We start from the raw sequence: 23968 nt of genomic DNA on the forward strand, positions 1-23968 counted from the left end.
ACTAAGATAAATAAATGTATTAAGAATGAAAAAGAATATATTTGCCAAAAAAAAAAAAATACACACACAAAAATTTTCAAAACTGCTAGTGTGACTGATTGTTAATAATACTAAAAAAAACGATATTAACGATTATTCAGACAAGAATTAGTATAAACTTATTAACTTAATTGTCAGGAAAAAAAGAAAAAGAAAAAAAAGTAAAAACAGATATTGAATTTTCTGTGGGTGCTGTGTACCTAGTATTGCTCTTTTTGTCCAAACAAAAAAAAAAAGAGTCAAAATAGTAACACCCACCCATATGGAAGAGCAGGTAGTGGGTTTAGACTCTAGTGGCGATTGGTGCACACGTGCATAGTGTGTTCACACTGGACACTGCTACACAGGCAAACGCAAAGTCACGCTGTCTGCTGACTCTGCTTCAAAATAGTCTTCTTGATTCACTCACTTTTTTTTTTTTTCTCTTTCAGTCTTGCCCCCCTCAACTTCAGTTATAGTACAGAACTCTGGGCTGCAAAAATGGCGACCAAAAAAGGAAAAAGCAAAGGTACACACGTCCTTTCTCTTTGTACTTCCAAATCTCAATGCATTGCCTTGTAACTTTTGACTTTTCTCTTAACTGTTAACTCTTTGCTTTTCAATACATTAGTTTCTCAGAATGAATGTGGTAATAAAAGAGACTTTGAATTGCTCAAAGCTCTGTATTTCCTTGAAACATATTTATGATTTCTTTTTCTTCCATAAAATATATATATATTTTTGGTTTGGAACCAAAAAAAGAGTAAGAGAACAGAGATACTTGTTAAAACCATAAATGTTAGGCTAGTTTTAACGTTTTAGGGATTTGGTTGTTTTATATGCTATTGGATGTTGTTTTCCATATGTTAAAGAATGTGTTCAATTAAAAAAATATTCCCTTTGGGAAGCGCGTAGAAAATAACTCCTAACTCCATGCTCAGCGTCCTCGATGTAGCCGGGTGTACAGCTATGGCCCATTAAGATCCCTTAATCCCGCAGACCCGGACGGGTAGAGTGTCACTTTGGTCATGCCTAAGTGAAAGACGCTAATTCAGGTCCCTCTACTCATTTTTCATTCATTAAAAAAAAAAAAAATCCTTTCTAAATTTGGAAATTTGATTACCTGAACTAGTACACTTGCATTCATTGAATAACATGTTCTACACCACCATTGATTAGGTTCTCAACAAAAATGCAATTTGAATGAAAATGCATGTATTAAAAGTATTTGGATTGTAAGCAATGGGAATTTTCCAATATTTTTGTCTTAACGATAAATTTGTGTGTGAGAATAGTTTTAGTTGAGCCTTTTAGGGAGAAATAATGAATGGAAATGCACGTTTGGCTCTGCTGAATGATTCCTTGAATTGAATCACCTTTTGGTTCTTTGCTTCCTTGTATTACTAGAAGTGTCAAGAGATTATAGATATCCCAATACAAGGTAGATAATCCATAAAAATTTGTTACCTAATAAAATACTTTTTGTGTAAATAGCTATAGATTTCCCAATGCTAGGCTTGATAAATTCATGACACATAAGTGGTCTTGGTAGTGAACAGACCTGTGTAGTTGTGAAGTTAATTAAGGAGCTGCAGCCTGCAGACAGTCCTGTGGAAGAATTTGATAACACTGCTGAATGTGTAAGTGGAACTATGGTGAAATGCATGGTGTGGGATGCATATGAGTGCTGATACACGTGACACACCAGCCAAATGCTAAATTGTGTCAATGTAAGACTAGCTTGTGATTGGTTCTTAAAGTAGTGTAGAGGTGCTCAACTGTATCAACTAGGTGCTGGCATGGGGAGTATGTACACAAGGTTATGACATGTTTAAGTGATATTTCCCAAGCAGCAATTGATCATGAGCAAGAAGAGATTTTATTTTGGGAATTGCTGGAAGCTGCCATAGCTCAGTCTACAGAAATGTTGATAGTTTGTTTATCATAGGATGTGTTTTACTACATTTGATGGAGAAAGTATCAGAAGGGATTTAATATAAGCCACAGTGACACACGTAAACTCTGGTAATTTTTCTGTAACAAAATGGTTAATCTATAATGATGAATAATAATAGATGACAAATTACCAGTTGATATTGTATACATATTGCTATTTTGTAGCACAATAGACATAGAAAAGTGCTCATAATACAATTTCAAGCTTAATGCATCAGTGCATATAGCATATATCAGTTAGTTCCAGAGTGACCCTATATCATACCATTAAGCTAGCATTGAAACAGCATAGAAACAATAAGGCAGCACATGTGTTTCAAAAAATTATCAAGTAAGAAACTAAAAGAGCTGTAACAAGAAAGAACCCCCCAAAAAAGTAGAAAACAAATTACCATTAATTAATATTATTTTAAAGAGAAACCAATAAGTAAGAAACTAAAAGAGCTGTAACAAGAAAGAACCCCCCAAAAAAGTAGAAAACAAATTACCATTAATTAATATTATTTTAAAGAGAAACCAATGAGCAATATACTCAGCCAAAGTTAACGTTTACAGGTTTAAAGAGCTGCTGAAATATGCTTCCTTGTGGCTAATGCTAGGAACTCTCTCCATCTCTTTATATTTTCCTTTGATAGCCAACAATTTATTAGTGATTGTTTTATATATGTATTCATCATAGGAAATACCATTTCTGGGCTTTGTTAATAGGAGTAAATGAAAGGGGTTGAAAATTCACTTAGGAATTCATAATTTGGAATAAGAGTGCATCACTACTTTGAGACATTTGAATAGTCGGTTGAGGTGGAAAAGACCTACTGCTAACTGTTATGCATGCCTTCAGATTTATTAAAAGCCCATGCAGTATGGGGTGGCACATTTTTAGCTTTGAAGCCTATCAGGAGATTATCATTGGGATTTGAGATGAGCAATGGCGCATACACCTGAAACACAACTATAGCCTCAATGAAGGATCAACAATAGGCTATTTCCATATCAGCTGTATATTGGCATGAGTCTATGCCTATTTAATAGTACAGGATGAGTCATCTTGTTCTTATCGTAATGTATAGCAAAAGAGATAAAAAATTAGTTGCCAACGGTCAACATAAGTCATACTTGTTGCATTGACAAAGACAAAAACCATTATGATTTTTCCTTTTTGATAAGAATTACCACATATAATTGACCTTTCATGTACAAAGTCTTATGTTTATTATTCAATTGCTTCATTTCTATCTCCAGCATTTCTTTGAATCCTAACACAGCGATAATCATATTCTTATTACAGTTGACTTCTTTTTCGTCATGCCTAACTGAAGACTCACAATTTTGGAATTTATATTCTCCCACTCGTTCAGCACTATGTTTCCACCAAGATGATGTTTATTTTCATGCTTGCTGTTTGTTAAAATTATTAGGGGTAAAGAAATGCTTTCTGGTGTTAGACTACCTTGAATCTCTGTCCATTTTTTCATTGAAGATTGTATCTAAATAGTCTATATATAAATATTTTTTGGTTTATACATTATTTAAAACAATCACTATCCGTGCTTAATATGAAATATCCCTCTTCTGCTTGTATTTCTATCAAACATCCATTTGTTCTTCTCATGATTTGTACCAGTTGCTTGAGACTCATTAAGATTAAATAATCAACTTTGCTTTGTTTGATGTGATGTGTGGCTTGACTTTGCCACCGCAGAAAATATAGATTCTTGGATTTTCTATCTACCCTTTGCATGGATATCATTGGTAACACAAATTAATGTTTTTACCTCATCATTTAAAACAATCACTATCCGTGCTCAATATGAAAAATCCCTCTTCTGCTTGTATTTCCATCAAACATCCATTTGTTCTTCTCATGACTTGTACCAGTTGCTTGAGACTGATTAAGATTAAATAATCAACTTTGCTTTGTTTGATGTGATGTGTGGCTTGACTTTGCCACCGCAGAAAATATAGATTCTTGGATTTTCTATCTACCCTTTGCATGGATATCATTGGTAACACAAATTAATGTTTTTACCTCATCATTTAAAACAATCACTATCCGTGCTCAATATGAAAAATCCCTCTTCTGCTTGTATTTCCATCAAACATCCATTTGTTCTTCTCATGATTTGTACCAGTTGCTTGAGACTCATTAAGATTAAATAATCAACTTTGCTTTGTTTGATGTGATGTGTGGCTTGACTTTGCCACCGCAGAAAATATAGATTATTGGATTTTCTATCTACCCTTTGCATGGATGTCATTGGTAACACAAATTAATGTTTTTACCTTAGTTTATGCAAGTTAAAACCAGTTGCATACACTACCCACTTTGTTGAGCAGAAATTCTGCATTTAAATTGAGGATCCAGAGATGTGAGGATGTACCCTTTTTTTCTCAAAATTTCATGCAGTTTAAGTTTGCAATAGGTCTGCCATCAGGGGTGGTTTTACATTAGAGCTTGGGGGGCATAGCCTATAAAACTTCTTGAATTCCTTATGTTTTCCTTACACATTCAAGGACAGTATGTAGTAAAATATATGGAATGCCCCCCAAAAATTATCTCACATATAACTCTAAAATCTATATTATAAATAATTTTTTCCTCTAATTTGAATTCTATTATCATAGTTCTACCCTTGTCTTCCACGACTTGAGTTACAATTATTAAACCTTTCGGCAACTGCATTTAACAACGATGTTGTACATTGGCTTATCTTCTTTATGCTCAAGTATGTTCAATACATGCGAACATTGCATATCCACCAGTTGCTGGTTATCCAATGGAACGGTGCTATTCCATTGGAAACAACATTACTTGTTCTGAGTACCATTGTTCCTTAAAAAAATTATTATTGTTATTTCTGTATAATGTAATGAAAGAGAATCTTGCTTATAAAACAGTTGATGGAAAAACTATTTTGACATTTGAAGATGTAATACAAAGCTAGAGTTATTCGTATGATGCCATTATGATTCCAATGATTGCACCGTGTCAATTTACATCTATTAAACCTCAAGCTGCTTGCATGCGGTGACTTTTGATCCCTATTTTTCACTTCTTCAGGAGTCATCATCAATTTTGCACATTTTTCAACGAAACAGGACATCTGTCAGCCTCTGCCTTTTCACTAGCAGAAGCATATAAATACAATATGTATGTAGCCACTCTTTTGATGATTACCGTCCATATATGGCGTTGCTAATTATCATGTTTTCTTACCTCTTGTTATTGATTGTAAGAAAAGAGAATATGAATTTCTATACTTTCATCATGCTATTCTGCTGACCCAGTCACCCAATCAAGTTGCTTCTACCTGGAAAGTTTTGGTTAAAATTCAATTTAGTCCCTTGACTTTTTCTTCAATTTCAAATTAGTCCCTAAAGTTTAATTTTTGTCAGTTTAGTCTCTCACTTTGTTAAAATAAGTCAATGTGGCATTCCATTCAAATCTGTTGGCAAACAATGATGTTTGAGCATCCTTAAATAAAAAGAAAAAAAAAAGGTGTGTGTGTGTGTGTATATATATATATATAAAACTGAAAACATTCATGAGAAGTGGCATTTAATAGATCTTGTTGTTTGGTTTGTTTAAAAAAAAAGTTGAACAACTTCATTTGCTAACAAAATTTGGATGGAGGACTTATTTGACAATTGAAGTAAAAGTCAAGCGACTAATTTGAATTTCAGCCTTTCTATAATTATATTTTTGGCCATCTTTTATTCTTTTGTGAATATAAATCAGAAAAGTAACCTTTTTTTTTGCACAGAACAGTTATAACTATGCAAAAAAAAAAGAAAAAAAAAAAGAAAGTAACTGCAGAGTTACTTTCACTATGCCACCCCTGAAGACAATTTGTGATGAATCTGAAAATATGAAAGTAACTGCAGAGTTACATATTGTCATTACCATCATGTTCTATTGTCAGGCTGCAGAGTCATTTGTTTTGATGGTTGAAGTCCTTTTGAATCTTGACCAAGTCTTAATATCTTCTACTGTCACCATGCCCGCCTTGAAGAGTGAAGACAATTTACAATGAATCTGCAAACATGAAAATAACTACAGAGTTACATCTTGCATGCTTTTGATTGGCCATTTGTAAGCTTTAACTGATCCAACTGAAACTGTTGGCAATTTTTTGGAAGCAAACCAGGAATTCAAGTGAAAGCATCATTTTCGAAGGCAAGAATGGCATATAATGTGAATTGTAGGCTAGTCCTTATACAATTGAAGAAGGAAGAGGTTTGAATTTTTTTTCTTTTCTTTTTTGGATCATCTATTTTGGAATGCGTGAAGGTCAAATTCATGTTACTGTGTTATAGAACGATACCTTGGAATGGTTTGTGATCTAGTTACTTGTTTTGGAATTTAAAATGTTACATTGTTTGTATCAGTTTGCTTAAAAAATTAAATATGAATATATGATAGCATTAGATGCCAAGTCAAGTTGGAGAAAACAATTGAGTTCCATATTTTTCTAATTACATATATGCAAAATAACTAATAAATGATTTTTTGTGTGCATGTGTTGTTCCAGTTTTTTTTCCTAGTCTATATCTGTATATAATTCTTACTTGATTTTGAAATATGACTTCCTATTGCCTAATCCAGGTTCACAAGTTGTGCTTGGGAAGTTGATGGTTTCAATGGGAGAGAGAAAAGGTGATGCCATTTTCAAACTTAAAAATAAAGTTGAAGTTTGTCAGGATGCAATCTTGAAACTGATTATAGCTGAATGCATTTGACAGTTTAGCTCTGCTACACCCCCATCAGACCTTACATCTTATTCCTAGCTTGTAGTTGATCTACAAAAATAATTGAATTTCTCATATTACAAATCTTTTACATCTTTCTAATTCTCTGTTACTCTTCTATCACTTTCTGTGACGAAGTCAAAAAAAAAAAAAAAATCTAAAGTAAGCTAATCTATTGCCTATGTCATTTAGTTCAATTTGCTGAACGGGGCTGCAGCTCTGAACATTGATTGACTTAGGGCCAATTTAGTTGTTCCCACTCCCATAGAGGTTGTTCTAGACCATCATTCATCTCCCAGTTAAAGCCATCAATCTCTGGGAGATCAACATGGTCTCCTCCCGAGTGAGAATTTTCAGACGAGCTTGTTTTCTCTACCATTGTGGCTTTCTGAGAAGATGTTGCAGCCCTGTTATCACCAAGCTGTGGTGTCTCTCTTGTTGACATTTCTGGGCGTCGATCAAATGCTCGAAAGCTTCCAGAAACCACATACACTCGGCACAAACTGAACTCATGCCTCAACTACAGGAAATAAATAGTGGAATAGGATACGATAATTAGAAATTCTGTTTAAAAAAAAAAAAAGTAGAAAACTATTTTCCATCTTTGGGAAAAAAAAAAAAAAAAACATAAGCATGGGACTCAATACTCATGTGAGAGAGTGTTATATGCAACTATTACGCAAGACGCCAATACTCAATGAGATATGGTCTCCGGCCCATTGTAGAAAAAAAGAAAACAAAAGAACTTTAGCATTGCATATGCACCTTGGGAACTACGGTGCTAGATGAGCTTGGCACTTCTTCAATGGCTCTGTACTCATTCATCTTCCATTTGGTTTTTCTTCCAGTGGGTGCCTTCCCCTTATAGAAAACCATGGTTTTCTTCACTCCAATCACACGATTATCTGACGAATACACATAGCCAGGAGAGCCTGTTGCTTTCCAGTACCCAGATTCTGTAGTTCTGCTGGGTCTTCCTCCCCTAGCTTCTCTTTCTTGTCTTGGTGTAAAGAAAAACCATTGCTCAGTGTCTGCTTGACACATCTCTCCTGAAAGTTCTGCAACACAAATAAAAACCAAGTCAGCCTACTCACAAGACCATCTAGCTCAAACTTAAAAACCATTTCTAAAGCATACACAATTGGGTTGAAACGAAAGTGGAGTTAGTTTGTGGAAGAGATATGTACTTGGAAGGTGCCAAGGCTCTATGTCATAAATGCTGATGACTGGGATAACTCGTTGCACATCAGGTCTCTTCCCTTCAAGCTTGTTGTGTAGGTAAAAGGAAATGAGCTCTTCTTCAGTTGGGTAGAAACGAAAACCAGGTGGGAGTTGTTCCATTGTTGATGAGAGTTTTGAGAGCTTGTAATTGTGTTTGAAGTTTTGAATTGCCGTGTGTTTTTAAATGGCGTGAAGTCTTTATATATAGAGGGGTAGATGGCACAGTAGTATTAAAAGAATGAGAAAGTGGGGAAGTTTGTGATTGGGTGGAAACTTCCACGCGGTTATGCGAGAAAATGTTGTCTCTCTGTCCTATAATGTCTTTCCGTAGTGGTAATAGAAACGTCAAATAAAATAATATCCACTCTTTGTAGCTTTGAACCAGTCAGCTTCATCTTTCTTCCCTGTATTGCAAGTTGCAACTCTAGCTTTTGTTCATCGCAGCCTCATGCTAATCAAATTTTGAATGTACTACTGTTTTTGTGGGTCTCCCACGAATTTGCATCATCTTGATGTAATCATTTATACTACTATTTAAGGCGTTTCTCCTGTTTGGACTGATTTTTTTTCTCCAAAATAGCCCTACATCCCTATGTTTAAGTGGAGACCAAATTATAGGATAGTCTTGTAAAATTACATGTCTAACTTGCGCTAAAGCATTGTTTACAAAATAGGATCACTCTTTTACTAACCCACTTCTTCAAGGTAATTATATGTTTGTTTATTTTTAAATAGAAAAATAAGTTAAACAACCCATGTTTCTGATTTTTTTTCCTATAAAAAAAAAAAAAACCTACATTTCTAATACTTTATTTAAAAAAAAAAAAACAATCCACATTTATCCCCAAAAAAAAACTAAATATCCAAAAAAAAACTAAATTGATATATACACTTTTTTTTTTTGTTTTTTTTTCCTAAAAAAAAACCCACATTTATCCAAAAACAAAACAAAATATCAAAAAAAAAAAAAAAAACCTAAATAGTTATAAAAAATTTTTAAAAAAAAAAACTGAACTGAATAGATATATATATATATATATATATATACTTTTTTATTATTACTATTTATAAGTAGATACATTTTTAACTCCCACTAAAACATTGCCTACAAAACATAACCACTTTTTTGATAGTTTTCAAATTGCTTTATCTATTTATAAAAATTAAAAAAAATTAAAAAATTAAAACAAACACATGTTTCTTTGTAAAAACACATTTGCCATACTAATAAATAAAAAAAACACATCATCCGTTATTGCAAAAATATATATATATATATATATATATTTTTTTTTTTTTGAACTAGAAGAGCCTTTCAGCACACCCTCCAGTAATCGAGAAATTGTATAATACTCATGATGGATCAGGTCATTTGTGCATTATTCTATTAAAAGACTTCTACTTGTTTAAAGTGTTAGATCAGCTTATGATGATAAAAAAATTTGTTAAACCAATTTTAAATAAGTGAGAGTTTTTTAGAGGAATGGTGGACAAGTGACATGATCGACGTTGAGGATTGTATAATTTCTGCAAGTAATCAACTTGTTAAGTGAATTTAGAAACATGGCCAGAGGCCCCTTACAATCTTACCTGGTTCTTTGGGCCTTTCTCTTTCTTTCACACTTTTTTAGAGGATTATGGATCAAATTTCTTCAAATGTATTCTATTGGAATCATATAGAATTGATATTTCTGGATTTTGTATAAGACTCGTTTATGACATTAACAACAACTTATTGTGGTTTACACTTGTAGCTTAATTAATTGACGTTTCCTAATGTCTTCAACAGAAACATCTAGGGTTAATATTCCCTCTCTCCCAGTTATCGAATTATAAAAAATAAAATAAAAAAATTATTTTGCTTTACATCCAACAATAATTATTTTGCATGTCCAACGTTTATAACATCCCTCTTACAAAATGTGAGTCTCACACAGTTATGAGGTCCACATGCTATAGGAATGTTATGTAGGCTAGGTGTATGCGATATCTTCTTCTACATCTTGACATTCCTAGATCATGTAACAATAGTATTTTTATTTTTCTCATCTTGTGTTGGCGATTAACTAATTGCATTGGCAAAAACTGCCTCTCAAGGCTAAGCATTTCCTTAGATGTGATATATTAGGGGCAGTTCCTTAGATGTGATATATTAGGTTTTCTAATTAAATTTAAACATATAGATACATTGAATTTAATTATTTTTGGAAAAGATAACACTATTTATATTTCATTGGTCAATGGAATCATGTGCTTAAATTTAATTGAAAAAACTACTGTACTGCACCTAAAGGCAATTAAAAAAAAAAAAAAAAATCCAACTCAATTAGTGCAATGAAAAAAAAAAATTCCCAAAACCTGTCACACCAACTACTAAAATACAATTAATTTAATTAAAATTCTAGTCACTTGACTATAATCATTTCCTTGATAGATACGATAAAATCTCAACATATAGTGTCTGCTTTTTTATGATTGTTTTTTATCATAAAGTTCTATATACCAATTAGTTTTTTGTGTAAGCGAGGATTGAACACTAAGGGCTCGTCTGGTAGCAATGTTTAAGTATTCTTGTTTAGTTTTCAGTGTTATGAAAATACGTATTTGAGTGTTATAAAAATACGTGTAAGAAGTATTAGTGTTATTTAAACACTAAAAACTGTTGTTTAAAACAAGTACCAAATAGCCCCTAAATATCGAGAAATTATAAGGTCCATATGGTGGACAAGTGATGTAGTCTACCATTCTACTGAAAGATTCACATCTATTTAAAATTGCTGAGTCAGAATTTTTTTTTTAAACAGAAACTCGTTACTGACTCATCAATTTTATACAAGTGAGTCTTTTAGTAGAATGGTGGACAAATGATATGGTCTATCAGAGAACTGTATAATTACTCCTAAATATCTTATTGAAAATTAGAGACTCGATCAATCAAACTAACTAGAGCCTACACTATAATTTTTTCCTTGAAAGGGAAGTAAATTAATAACTAACATTAAATATGAAGATCATTTCTACGATAAATTATTAGGTTTACTAAGATGATTGTTGAAATGGTTTTCCCAACCAATGAGACGATGTTATCAATGTTAACGTGAGTCAATTTCCTAATCAATATAAAAAATAAAAAATTACCGTATGTTGTCACATTTGTATAAATGACAATGTTTCATTAGTTGGGAGGACCATGGAGGACAACCGTATGAAACTAATAATTTCTCCTCTTTCTACCCTGTTATGTATTCTCCATTAATAGAATTTATCCAGCAAGGCATATATGTTAAAAGGAATCCTCCGTCATCAAGGCAATTTGCAAGAGTGATCTATTTCTTCCAGAACAATGGTGGAGGAATGTTACGTTATCTGAATTATTTTTCTTACTGAAATCATTTCTTTTCTTTTTTTCTTTTCTTTTTTTTTTTTTTAAATTCCTGGCAGGCATTGGCCCAGTTGGTGTGAAGGTTGGGAGCTGGAACGATTCAGGTGGCGCCTACAACATTTGTTTCACGCGCAAAACCGTGTCATTGTTCTTAAAAGAGGTGAGAAATAAGAACACACACTTCGTCTTATTTCTCTTGGCAAGGAATGATAGAAATTAAGCTCAAGCATTAAAAATGTGTATATAAATTTCATTCAGAAAAAGAAATTCTCAACCAGAATATATAAATTTCATTCACTTAGGAGACTATGTGCCCGTTTGTTTGCACTTTCAAATGGCAAAAAATACTTTTTACTTCAAAGTTCAAAATGCTAGGTGTTTGATGATTATTAAAAAGCTGCTTTATCAAGTTGTTTTTAAGAAAAGTGTAAAACCCCTAAAAAGCCAAAGGAATTGTTGGTTCAATTACCAAATTGCCACTTGTTTTTATTAAAAACCCAACTTTATCCTTTGAAACTCCTTCAACAATCATGCCAAAACAGATGACACCATATTCAATAGAGAGGTGTTACATCTATAACATTTTTACAACAAATCATAGGTAATGATTTGTTATTGATTCAAATTTCAGACTAACGTTAAGATTACTTTTTTACTCCAACAATAACAATTAGTAACAACTTGCCACTTAAAATTTGTTATAAAAATATTATAGACATATAATTTATCTATTCAATAAGACAAAAACATTATTAAAATAGTGATATTGATATTATTAAAAATAGATAACATTAATTAAAGTAAGACAGAAACATACTTGATTCAAAAAATTTAGAACAACAAATAGTTGATGCTAAAAAAACTAACATTATTAAAATAATACCAATAATAGTAATAATAATAACAAATAATTATGACAATAATATATTTATTATTATTATTATTAAGTAGCTTTTTTTTTGAGTAAATATTATGAAATAGTTGATTTAAAAATGAAATAAACTCTCTTATATATACATTGTTCTTTTTGGTAATTTACCACTTTAATTACCACTTTTATAAATGTTAGCCAAACATTCTAATTTTTTCAAAAAATATTTTTTAACAATTTTTATCAAACATTTAACTTTTTCAAAAAATACAATTTCATACGGTATTTTTTTTAAACCATACTTTTTTTTAAAGTTCAATTTCAAAAGGCTGAATCAAACACTCCCTGTATAGATATAGGAACAGGATTGTGTATTTGTGTGTTACTTTCACTCCGACATCAATTTGATTAGTTGCTTGTGTTTGTAACGATTTAAGTCTGGCAATAAATGATTGGTAGTAGGTACATAGCGTAGGTGCTGGGAATTTACCTGCGTCGGTGGTTTTGTCCACACACCAGTTGACGTGTATCTAATATATATTTTTGAGTATTATGAGTGTTGGTTTTAAGCTTATTTTTATAATCGTTTAATAATACCACTTTACTTATAACCCTATCTCAATAGAATTAAAGTTTGTAATTTTTTTTTTATCCCAGCGCAGATTTAGGGTGAGGGAATTTTTTTTTTTAAAGAAAAATGTTAATCATTGCTTCAAGGCATTGGTTTAAGAATCATTTTTAAAAATATTTTTTGAAAAAATAATAAAATAGTTAATTTTGTTGATAGCTTTTTATTTTTTCCGTGAAAATAGTGTAAAATTTTTTCTAATATAGTTTATTGACGATTGACTTAAAGGTATCCGTTAACATGACTTTTTTTTTTTTTTTTTTAAATGTTTCTGATTCTCTTCAATTACCTCATGTGGTCCCCAGCTATCTAACATGTCATGTTTGCTAAATTTGGTCCTCAGGCGATTCTATTTGAGAGTCTAAATGCAGTGGGAAATCTTGGTAATGACCAATGACTTTCACTATCCTAGCCTAGGGCCCTAGAGTGAAATTAATGACATTTAAAATGCAAATGAAATCAATCAGAATCTAATGAGAAAATTAAGTTTCCGTAAATATTTTTAGATGTGTGAAATCTTTTACTTTTTCTATCCCAAGTGCAGATTAGTCAAGTGGAAAGAAGAAGTACTCTGACCAAACGATAAGAAAAAAGGGTGATCCGATGACATTGGTGAGGCACCGGCCTAAGACTCTAATATCTAGGTCAGGTTAAGAGAGGATAATGTAGCTTAATTGTTTTTCATACATGGATGAATAAGGCCAGTGGTTCTTATATAGGGGTGGTGTGTGATGATTGATGGTCATTTATGTTTCCCTCTCATGAATGCTATTAAAACTCTCATTGGCATCGGTTACTTTCAGAATGGGATTTTGAGACTGTTGTGTAATGGTTGTCCGCTAACTTGCCTTTAAATGCTTTCATAGATTATTCACCCATTTATGGTGATTTTGGTTGGCAGCCCAACATAATTTAGGGCTTAAGGTGAAAATTTTATGTGGAACCTTTTATATGTAACTATTAATTAAACAAAATTATTTAATATTAAACATAATCAAGGTTTTTTTCTTGAGAAATCAAATCAAGGTTAATTTGACACGTTAAATATATAACTTGATGAATAATACCAACTAAACTAATGTTAATTTCATATAGAGAATTGAATATCATAATTGAATCATAAATTTTAATAAAATTAAATAAAAATATATTATTATTAAAAAGAATACTTTATTTTGAATATATGACGATGCATAGTTAAGTAAAGTTGTAATCTAATTTTTAACTTTATATCTCATGTATTTAAGTGAGAGAGATAGATATTATTTTATATGTGGCTTTTATAGGATATTGGTTTACAAAAATTAAAATCTCAAACTATTAGGAGAGATTAATCTATAATTGATGACTTAGCACATTTGCAACATTTAAAAAAAAAAAAAAAATTTAGGCTTTCAATTGGGTTAGGTTTCTATTGGTTCGTACTTTGGGAGTATTGATAGAAATGAAAAGAAAAAATGCGAAAAAAAAACACTACAAAATGTTCACAATATGATGTGACAAAGACTTTTATTGATGAATTTCATCAATTTGATTTATAAATGTTTAAATTACTTCTTTTGTGATCAGTAACAAGCCAATTTGTAAGCCTATAATAGAATTTGTGATATCCTTAGCATCATTTTTTTAATAAAAAAAAGTACACAACTATTAAAAATATATATAATTGTATAAAATTTTGAGCCTTTGACAATGGAGGAGCGGGCATCTTTCCTTAAGGGTAAATTTTTATTATTATTATTATTATTATTATTATTATTATTTTTTTGTGGTAGTGCCTTAGGCCTGGGTCTTAGGTCGGTCTTGGTTGAATAATAGGTCATTCAAGGGTTTGGAAAAGACCTCTTTCTGAAATTCCTTTCCCTAAAACCACATAATAATGCAGATCTCAACCCTGTCCTCACCCCAAGTCTATTGTAGTCCCAAACAAATAGATGAGAATGTTTTTCAAATGTATAACCAAACACCAAAGAAACCTAGTTTTCCCTCCAAAACGTTTTATGTTGAAACAAATGTAACATAAAAACCAAATTTTAGGGTAAATTAGAAAATATGTAGGCTTTAAAAAAAAATTATATCACAATATTAGAAAAAATTAACAGAAATATCAATCATTTTCATTTTATATTATATTAGGGTAAATTATATTTTACATGTTAAAATTGAAGGGATTGTAAAATTTTAGGGTTTAATATGATACTAGTGAAACTATATAGGACAAAGTTTGATTACAAACTTGGTTGTAGTTTAAGACAACAATTTTACTCAATATCTTTTTTTTGGATGTGAATTTTGACAAATCTACCATTAGATTACATTTTCTTCTTATATCTTTCATACTTGCAAAATTTCTAGAAGATCAAAAATCTATACCTATATAATTAATCAATTATTTAAATTACAAGTTTTTGTAGTATAAAATTATGCATAAAAAACAAGTTTATGGATTATATAATAAATAACATCCGATTGACACAAATTTTGACATATATGTTAAAAGCGTAAAAAACATGCAATCTAACAGTTAAATTTTCAAAATGTGTAGCAATGTTAATTTTTTTAAAGTAAGTTGTAGTTTTAGACTATAACTAAATTTGTAGCCAAACTTTATCTAATTATATATTGGTTTAATTTGTAATAACAAGAAATCTTATGTGTGTGTATATATAATACTCATTAGTAAGAAGGATGAGAAGAGGAATAGATAAAAATTTAATAGGTGTAAAGTGTCTATTTGGGAACAACTTATTTAGTTTAAATTGAAATTTTTTTGCTGAAAGTACTGTAGATAAAACTAAAAGGTATCTGAAATAGTACAGTGAGATTTATGAATAATACTAAAAAGTGCAATGTGATTCATGAATAGTAGTAAAAATAAACTGAATAATAAAAAAAAGCTGGCTTTTTAAGCCATGTCAAACGCACACTAAGAGAGCATTTGGATTGCGCTGAAAACCAGCGCATTTGCGTTTTTCAGTTTTTTTTTTTTTTTTTTTTTTTTTTTTTTTTTTCACGCGTTTTTTAGATTTGCGGTTATTGTTCATGTACTGTTTAATGAACAGTAATAGCAAATTTTGACTTTTCAAACTTTTTTCAGCCAATCAGTGCACATTGTGTACTGTTCACGGACCCATAAATTTCACTTTTCAACAACTTTTTCATTAAAAATGGGTCCCACGGTACTATTCACACATTTAAAAATTATTTTGTTACAGTATTTTTCAGTTTTCAGTTTTCAGCGGTATCCAAACGGACCCTAAGTCGCAAACTCACATTAAGAGTGCGTTTAAGAATTTTTTTTTTTTTTTTCAGCGAATGAACAGTAAAAGTACTGTTCATATACTGTGCGGGAGACAAATTTTACTGTTCATACACTGTTTGCGCACTGTTCATGGGACCCACAATCACTTTATTCAGAAAAAAATATTAAAAATGGGTCCCACGATACTATTTACACATTTAAAAATTATTTTGCTACAGTGTTTTTCATTTTTCAGTTTCAGTTTTCAGTTTTCAGCTGTATCCAAATGGACCCTAAGTCTCAAATTCACATTGTGGTGTACACACTTAATAAAGTAGCATCCAATTCCCTTCTCTAAGAGCACCCATACTAGATGTGGGATATGTGCCAAATGCTAAATATTTGGCACATATCCCACACCAAACCCAATTTTAACCCATTTAGCAAATATGGGATATGTTTTTTTTTTTTTTTTTTGCAACATCGAACAATACCGTGGTAAATTTGCCACGGTACGGAAGATATGTGGTATATTATTTGTTGTTTGTTTATTGTGTTGATGAGTAGTAAATATTATTTTAATGTGTAAAATTGAATTATAAAACATCTGATAAATGAGATGTTGTAAAATGATGTGGTAAAATAATAAAGTAGGCATTTGATGTGGTAAAATGACATAATTTTTGGAACATCTGCTACAGATGCTTTAAGCATTCACGTTAGTGGTGCTAAAAAATTTAGCTTTTAACACCTCAAAAACTTTATTTATTTTATCACCCCATTTAACAATACACTCTACATCTTATCTCTTACTTTAGAACATCACCCATTAAAATAATATAAAACATCCACCTACAAAACTTGCTAGAGAGAGAGAGAGAGAGCAAGTAGTAAGTAGCAAGTTGTTAAATTTTTTTAGATTTAGAAGTTCTAATATAGCATATATTTTGATGTTTGTGGTGCTAAAAATAGCTTTTTGGCTATTTTAACACAATCAATATGAATGCTCTTAATAATGTCGGATAGAGTTTAAAAGAAAGATCCCTAGTTTTTTTTTTTTTTGGGTGACCCCAAGTCATTAAAGATAAGAAGAGGAGTATGTAACGATAGATCTCATAAGTGTAAGATTCAAGCCCACCTAAAATGAAATGTCTATAGATTACAAAAATATTTTAACATTTATTATAGAGCTAAAATCCAACATCGTTAACCCCTCCTTTGAGGGTTGAAGGAGTCCTTACTCCTTAACAAAAGTTAATGCCTTCTCAAACGTCATCACCAATAGAAAACAGAAAGATTTTTTTGATATGATACGAAAAAGACCTAAGTTGTGACTTGTGAGATGTATGCCTATTTTATTATCATTTGTTTTCTGGATAAAACAAAGTTCCAATTTTTGTGGCATAATTGAATGCCACATACTCGTACGACACATTATAAAGCAACAACGAAACTTTCTGTCCTTCGTCAGCAAGACCCAGTCTACCTGATACCGATAGGGAAAGCAAAACTAAATTTAATAGAATTGGAGTAACGTTGCTATCATTCAAAACACTCAAAAAGCCAATCCATGCACGCGGACTTGGGGAAAACTTTTTCATACCTACATCCACTTTGTTTTCCGCTTCGTTTCCGCGTTTAAGATAAGGAAAAGTTATCTTCTAGGACCTGCACGTGGAACTTCTCTCATATTATACCGAGTCTTCTTAAATATAACAAAGATAATCTATTTTATGGTTAATTTTATTTATTTTTTGAATTTAATGCGTTAAATTATCGATTGTTTTAAAACTTAAACTATTAAGATATGATGATAAATGTATTCATTTTTAATCTCATAATTCTAACATTATCTTTCACATATGAGCTCAAATTTCCTTTTAATAGGTGAGGAGGTCCAACATATGAGATTTAATATGGTATTAGAGCATAATTTAATCATTTAAACAGGGTACATTATTTTAGATTGATATGTAATATCTATTTTTTTTTCTTTTATAAATATGATAGAAATATAACTTTTGGCAATTTATTTTATGATAACATTCATTTTAGGATAATTGTTTTTATTATTATGTTAAAATATCAATCAATTTTTTGTATAGACAAATTTCTCGAATCTTGAATCTTTTATTTGACAATAAAATATTTTATTAATTGAGCACTAAAATCCAAAACATCTTATCTTACCTATAAAATAGATTAATTCATACGGAAAAAAATATTCCCTTTCCTCAAAGGGGCAAGAAACTTACTAAAAGTGAGAAAGGGCTCCATATAAGATCTCATGTGAGATACTTTGTCTCAACTCTTATTTAAGCTACAGGGACCTCGTATGAGCTGTGCCTCACTAGCTTGTGGGGTCTTAGCACTCGCAATATAGCAAGCATATTATTGGTGACCTTTAGGGGTTGATGCTTGGAAAAAGGGACAGAAAATTATATATTAAGGGTATGTTTAGATATAATTTATTTTTGTTGAAACTAAAAACTGAAAATATTGTAACAAAATAATTTTTAAATGTGTAAAAAATTACTGTTTATTATTTTTTTACTGTTTATATACCTTGGTGTATTGGTCTTAAAAAAAAAAAAAAAAAAAAAAACCCGCAAAACGCGCAAGAGGGACAATCGTGAACGTGGACGCTGTATCCAACCCAGGCTTAAGTGTATTAAGTAACGAATAAAATGAGAGATTGAGAGACCTCTATTGCTGTATCGCGGTTGACTCTTTGTGACTTGAACGTCATTTTGGGGAAGGGGATTTTTAAAAAAAAAATTAGTATGTGGAGTGTGGACACAATGACACAAGAATCGGACTTGTTGGGTTCATATATTACAAAGGTCACGAAGCAGGGAAAAGTCATGTCTTGTCTTGTCGCACACTTTCCTACTTGACCTGTTCTCTTGTCTACCGCGAGTCCGCGACTCTTTCTTTGTTTCGCGAAGCACTGTGTGTAATTAATTACAGCTATCCATGCAATTTATTATGCTTACTTTTTTTTTTTTCCTGCTATTTCGGACTGAATTTCTTAAACCTAATGTTATTTATTTAACTGATTATTACAAGCCTTAAAACTAAGTTCATATTGAGTTAAGCACTGCCGGAACCCCAAACTTGAGCTTCGCAAATATATAATAAATACTTTTTTTTTCCCATAATTCTATGGTTGAAGAAAAAAGAGATATAAACTAATTATGTTATTGGTGTATACTATATTATTGTACATTTTGAAGGGTACATATTATCGGGCGGCTAAACCTATAAGCCATTTAGGCTATCATCTAAGGCCCTCACTTGTAAGAGGGCTCCTAATAGTACTAATATATTATATAATGTTGCTTTCTCATTTGAAAAAAAAAAAAAAAAAAAATAGGTAAGGCCTAAGGCCTCGCCCAAATTATTTAAGCCCCTAATTAAAAATTGAGAAAAAACAAGTTATTTCTAACAATTTCTTACAAAGCAAAAAAGCTAAAATAACATGAAATCCAATCAAATCACCAAATCTTTAGTTTTCTCAAAAAAAAAAAAAAAAAATCACCATATCCAAGTATCCTCTGGATCAAACCTTTGTACCACATTTTATTAAGAAAACCCATATTTATTACTTGAAATGTAGAGAGGGAGAGAAAGAGAGACGCTGATTTTCTTAATATAAAAGTAACAAAATGCAGAAAAAAAGATAATAAAAGGCAGAAAAAAGAAAGAATAGATAAGTAACAAAAGACAGAAAAAAAAGAAAGAAGAAAAAAACACACACTCTCGATCTTGATTCTAAATAAAACACTCTTTTTAGTTGGCTTACTCATCAATTAGTTTTGATAATAGACTTGGCGTGATCACAGATCTTCATTTCAAGTTCGTTTTTTGTTATCTCTTCTCTTTGCCCCTTTGGTCTTCTTCATAGAATTATCTTTGTTGCTGAGTTTTCATTCCCCTATTTGGCTTAACTTTTGTTGAACTCTTTACTCTTTTTGGTTTTTACTCTTAAATCTTGATTTCTTTAATATTTTCTAGAAGACTATGGAATGGAACCCACTAAAAGCATTGATCCTAGTCCTACACATAGTTTATTTATTTATTTTATTATTTAAATCAAATTTAGTAGTATGGATATAGATATGGTATTATGTTGTCAAACTTTTCATACATTTTGACCAAAAGTGTATTAATTATAGTTCCCATATTTTAGGGTACTGTTAATTAATATTATTAATCTTTTTGTGGGTTGTTGATGAGCATGGATGGCTTGAACTAAGGTAGACTTCTATCTCTTTAATGAGATTTATTATTTTGTGTAATATGTTGTATTCAGCGTCTTCTAACAAATGGGATGACCTTTACAAATGTGAAACCCAATCCTATGTAAAAAGGATGCTACATATAACGATTCCACCTCCTTGACGAGATTTATTATTTTATGTAATATGTTGTATTCAACATCTTCTAACAAATGGGATGACCTTCACAAATGTGAAACCCAATCCTATGTAAAAAGGATGCTATGTATAACGATTCCACCACCTTGAATGGACTCAATAGAGAGCCAAAAAGATATTTAATTAGAGGAACTAACGTACTACCCCACAGAGAGAGAGAGAGAGAGAGAGAGAGAGAGAGAGAGAGAGAGAGAGAGAGAGAGAGAGAGAGAGATTGTTAAATATTACCTCAAATTCCTAATTTGACTTAGTTTAGGTTATCTTGATGTGAAACGAAAATTCATTCATTATTTGGTGTAGAAGAAAATGATTCTTCTTAGTATGGGAGGAAAAAGTATTTATTGTTGAAGAAATTATTGGATATTATTAATCTAACAAGGAATAGAATTAGAGTTTTATAAATATGTATTTGTAAATGGTTTGGTGCATTTTGTCCAAAGATCCTCTCACATTGGAAAAAGAGAAGACCCCTTGAAGAACATGAGTCAGTTTCTTAGAAACGTAGTTTGGTAGAATTTTGAGGTTGAAAAATTGGTTGTCTTGTGAATTTGTTTGTAATGTTAATGTGAGATTTTTTGGGTGTATTGGGACTTTGAGAATGTGAATATATGCGTATGTGGTTTATGAGTTAGTTTGCGTGATTATCTAAGTTTGTGAGGTTTGACAGAGTATGGTTGTAGTCCATATTATTGATAATGAATTTTCTTTGCCATTATTTGTGGATGTGGGGTTGAAGTTGTTTGATACTAGCTTGGCTTATTTCTAAGTTAATTAATATGTTTGCAAGAAAGGGAAAGAAGAGGAGAAAAATGGAAATGATGTACGGAAGATAAAAGTATTTGGTGTAGAAGAAAATGATTCTTCTTAGTATGGGAGGAAAAAGTATTTATTGTTGAAGAAATTATTGGATATTATTAATCTAACAAGGAATAGAATTAGAGTTTTATAAATAGGTATTTGTAAATGGTTTGGTGCATTTTGTCCAAAGATCCTCTCACATTGGAAAAAGATAAGACCCCTAGAAAAACATGAGTCGGTTTTTAGAAAAGTAGTTTGGTAGAATTTTGAGGTTGAAAAATTGGTTGTCTTGTGAATTTGTTTGTAATGTTAATGTGAGATTTTTTGGGTGTATTGGGACTTTGAGAATGTGAATATATGCGTATGTGGTTTATAAGTTAGTTTGCGTGATTATCTAAGTTTGTGAGGTTTGACAGAGTATGGTTGTAGTCCATATTATTGATAATGAATTTTAGTTGCCATTATTTGTGGATGTGGGGTTGAAGTTGTTTGATACTAGCTTGGCTTATTTCTAAGTTAATTAATATGTTTGCAAGAAAGGGAAAGAAGAGGAGAAAAATGAAAATGACGTATGGAAGATAAAAGACTATATATATATATAGAGAGAGAGAGAGAGAGAGAGAGAGAGAGAGAGATGGCTATAAGGGAGTAGTTAGGAAAGCCCTTAAAAACTAAGAAGCAATTATCTTATGTGAGAGGCTAAGTCCATAATAAAACGAATACAGGAGATACTTCTCCTTAAAAGGGTGTTTAAAAAGAGAGTAAGAGGGGAAATGACTAATACACCCCATTTAAAAAAATACCGTCTTATAGAGCTAATTAGTACTAGTGATGAGAACCCCTCTATGATTTTAGGGTATAATAGACAAAATCATACAATGTTATGTAAATTATTATAAGAGAATAAGTGATAATTGATTTATATCATATAAATTATTAAAATTATTAATAAATTATTAAGAGTAAAAAGAAAGTAATTAAAAAAAAATATTTTTTCATAATCCTTACTAATAGTATGAAGTGAAATATGTATACCAATAAGATTTCCATGAGCTTTACCTCCGTAATAGTGATCTTTATTTTTAACACGATTTTGGTATCCAAACATAGGTTGATGAACATGTCACAAATCTCATGGAGTTTGGTGACACCCTCTTACCGCTAACTTGAATTATTTCCATGAGGGTCTGCACCACACAATTACCAATGGTTGTAATTTATCGTCACTTGTTGCAATATCAAGATGATACCAATTAAAAGGTTCCAACATCAATTGATGCGGAACAAAAAGCGTGGAGGGTTATTAGATATGAATAAAATTTGGCTATAAATTTAGTTACTATATCAAGAAGATAATAATTAACAGGTTCTGCTAATATCAATTGAGGCACAACAAAAGGCGAGGAGGGCTGCTAAATATTGCACCAATAACTAGATGCAAAGTCTTAAGTCCATATGAGGCTCTTTGAAGTTTGAATGATAAAGAGTAAAGAGGAACTCTAGAAATATACCAAATGAGAAAAAAAAAAAAAACTTTATTAAAATATGATTTGTTATCTTCATTTTACACATTACATAAATACCTACTTAAAAATTCATACGGTATCCAAAGGGAGCTCTATTTTGATTATGAAAACCTTAAAAATACCAACGACAAGGAGATAAAAACTAGCATCAATATTGTTGTCATCATCAATTGAGCTGGTGCCGTCCCAAGTTAGAGTTGCATAGATCTCATCAATTGGGTTCTTTGAGCTGGCTCATGCATGCATACCCAGGAAGAAGTATAAAATTAAAACCTAGGAAGTATATTCTTTTGAATTTCTTAATCCTACGTACTGATATTTTTCTTCCTCTCGAAAATCTCGTTGGATATTGTTACTTGACTTGTGAACAAGAACGAATAACAGATTTGTTCTTGACAATTCTGAATTTACTTACTATTTTATAATTAAAAAAAAACCATATATAGATTTGTTAAGTTGCATGGAAATTATGTAAATGACTAAGATTGAACAGGTGCATTTTCTATCTGACAGCTGTGATGCTAAATCCAATTTCTGCACTGACCTTGTTCTAAATATTCCCTCAAATAAGTTGATATTCTATTAAATTTTACTATATATACTAAAAAATATTTTTTAAAAAAGGATCAATACGATGAAAAACCTTGAAGCGTATATGATCACTGACATTTATTATCACTACGAATAACTTCAGCTCAAGAATTGTAATTCAAGTTCTAGCAAATTAAGAGACTCTATGCTAATTTCAAAAGGCATTAGCCCTTGATTCTTCTTATTAATATTTTTATTAAGTTTAGGAAGGCAGCTTTAAGCAATAGAAGGAACTAAACTTTTTAACATGTTCTATATCAATCATATAAGAAGATAAGAAAATTTTGTTACTTTCTTGGTCTCATTCAACAGCCTAATGACAGAATAAATAATATATAAAAAAAATGTGGCGACAACAAGAATGACTTTGTAATTGTCATCTCTAAATTTTTCATCCAACAGGCCTGCACAGAAAGATTACAAACCAAATTGCCTTTTCTTAAGTTTCAATAAATACTGGCCCTTCTATTAAGTCCAAGCACACACTATAACCATCATTTTACGTACCATATTAGCTTTTCCCTTCACTACACCTCAAGTTCTCTTCC

At 31.1% G+C, this 23968-nt stretch overlaps 1 protein-coding gene and 1 long non-coding RNA gene across 4 annotated transcripts; one reads left to right on the forward strand and one right to left on the reverse strand.

Moving 5' to 3' along the window:
* The first annotated feature begins 322 nt into the window (after positions 1–322).
* On the forward strand, positions 323–6889 carry LOC115979051. 2 transcript variants are annotated; one of them, XR_004088934.1, is made up of 4 exons: positions 323–547; positions 5036–5125; positions 6115–6211; positions 6581–6889. It is a non-coding gene; the product is annotated as an uncharacterized LOC115979051 (long non-coding RNA). The 2 variants fall into 2 exon arrangements; XR_004088933.1 differs by having other exon boundaries at positions 6115–6889.
* On the reverse strand, positions 5136–8236 carry LOC115979037 (NAC domain-containing protein 90). Of its 2 annotated transcripts, none has more exons than XM_031100995.1 (3): positions 7911–8236; positions 7489–7781; positions 5136–6010 (listed from the first exon to the last, which is right to left on the reverse strand). In XM_031100995.1, the coding sequence occupies exons 1-3, from the start codon at positions 8062–8064 to the stop codon at positions 5894–5896; spliced, it is 564 nt and encodes a 187-aa protein (XP_030956855.1). In that variant the 5' UTR covers positions 8065–8236; the 3' UTR covers positions 5136–5893. The 2 variants fall into 2 exon arrangements, with proteins under 2 accessions (XP_030956855.1, XP_030956847.1); XM_031100987.1 differs by lacking the exon at positions 5136–6010 and adding an exon at positions 6678–7243 and having other exon boundaries at positions 7911–8212.
* Positions 8237–23968: the final 15732 nt, after the last annotated feature.

This window comes from Quercus lobata, chromosome 1 (genome assembly GCF_001633185.2).
Source record: "Quercus lobata isolate SW786 chromosome 1, ValleyOak3.0 Primary Assembly, whole genome shotgun sequence".
NCBI lineage: Eukaryota > Viridiplantae > Streptophyta > Magnoliopsida > Fagales > Fagaceae > Quercus > Quercus lobata.

Excerpts from the sequence above, each read along its gene's own strand:
- LOC115979037 (XM_031100987.1), bottom strand. The coding sequence starts at position 8,064 with ATGGAACAACTCCCACCTGGTTTTCGTTTCTACCCAACTGAAGAAGAG. Across the intron at positions 7,782-7,910 it reads AGAGCCTTGGCACCTTCCAA|AACTTTCAGGAGAGATGTGT; the intron begins GTACATATCTCT and ends TTTGTGTTGCAG. Across the intron at positions 7,244-7,488 it reads CTAGCACCGTAGTTCCCAAG|TTGAGGCATGAGTTCAGTTT; the intron begins GTGCATATGCAA and ends TATTTCCTGTAG.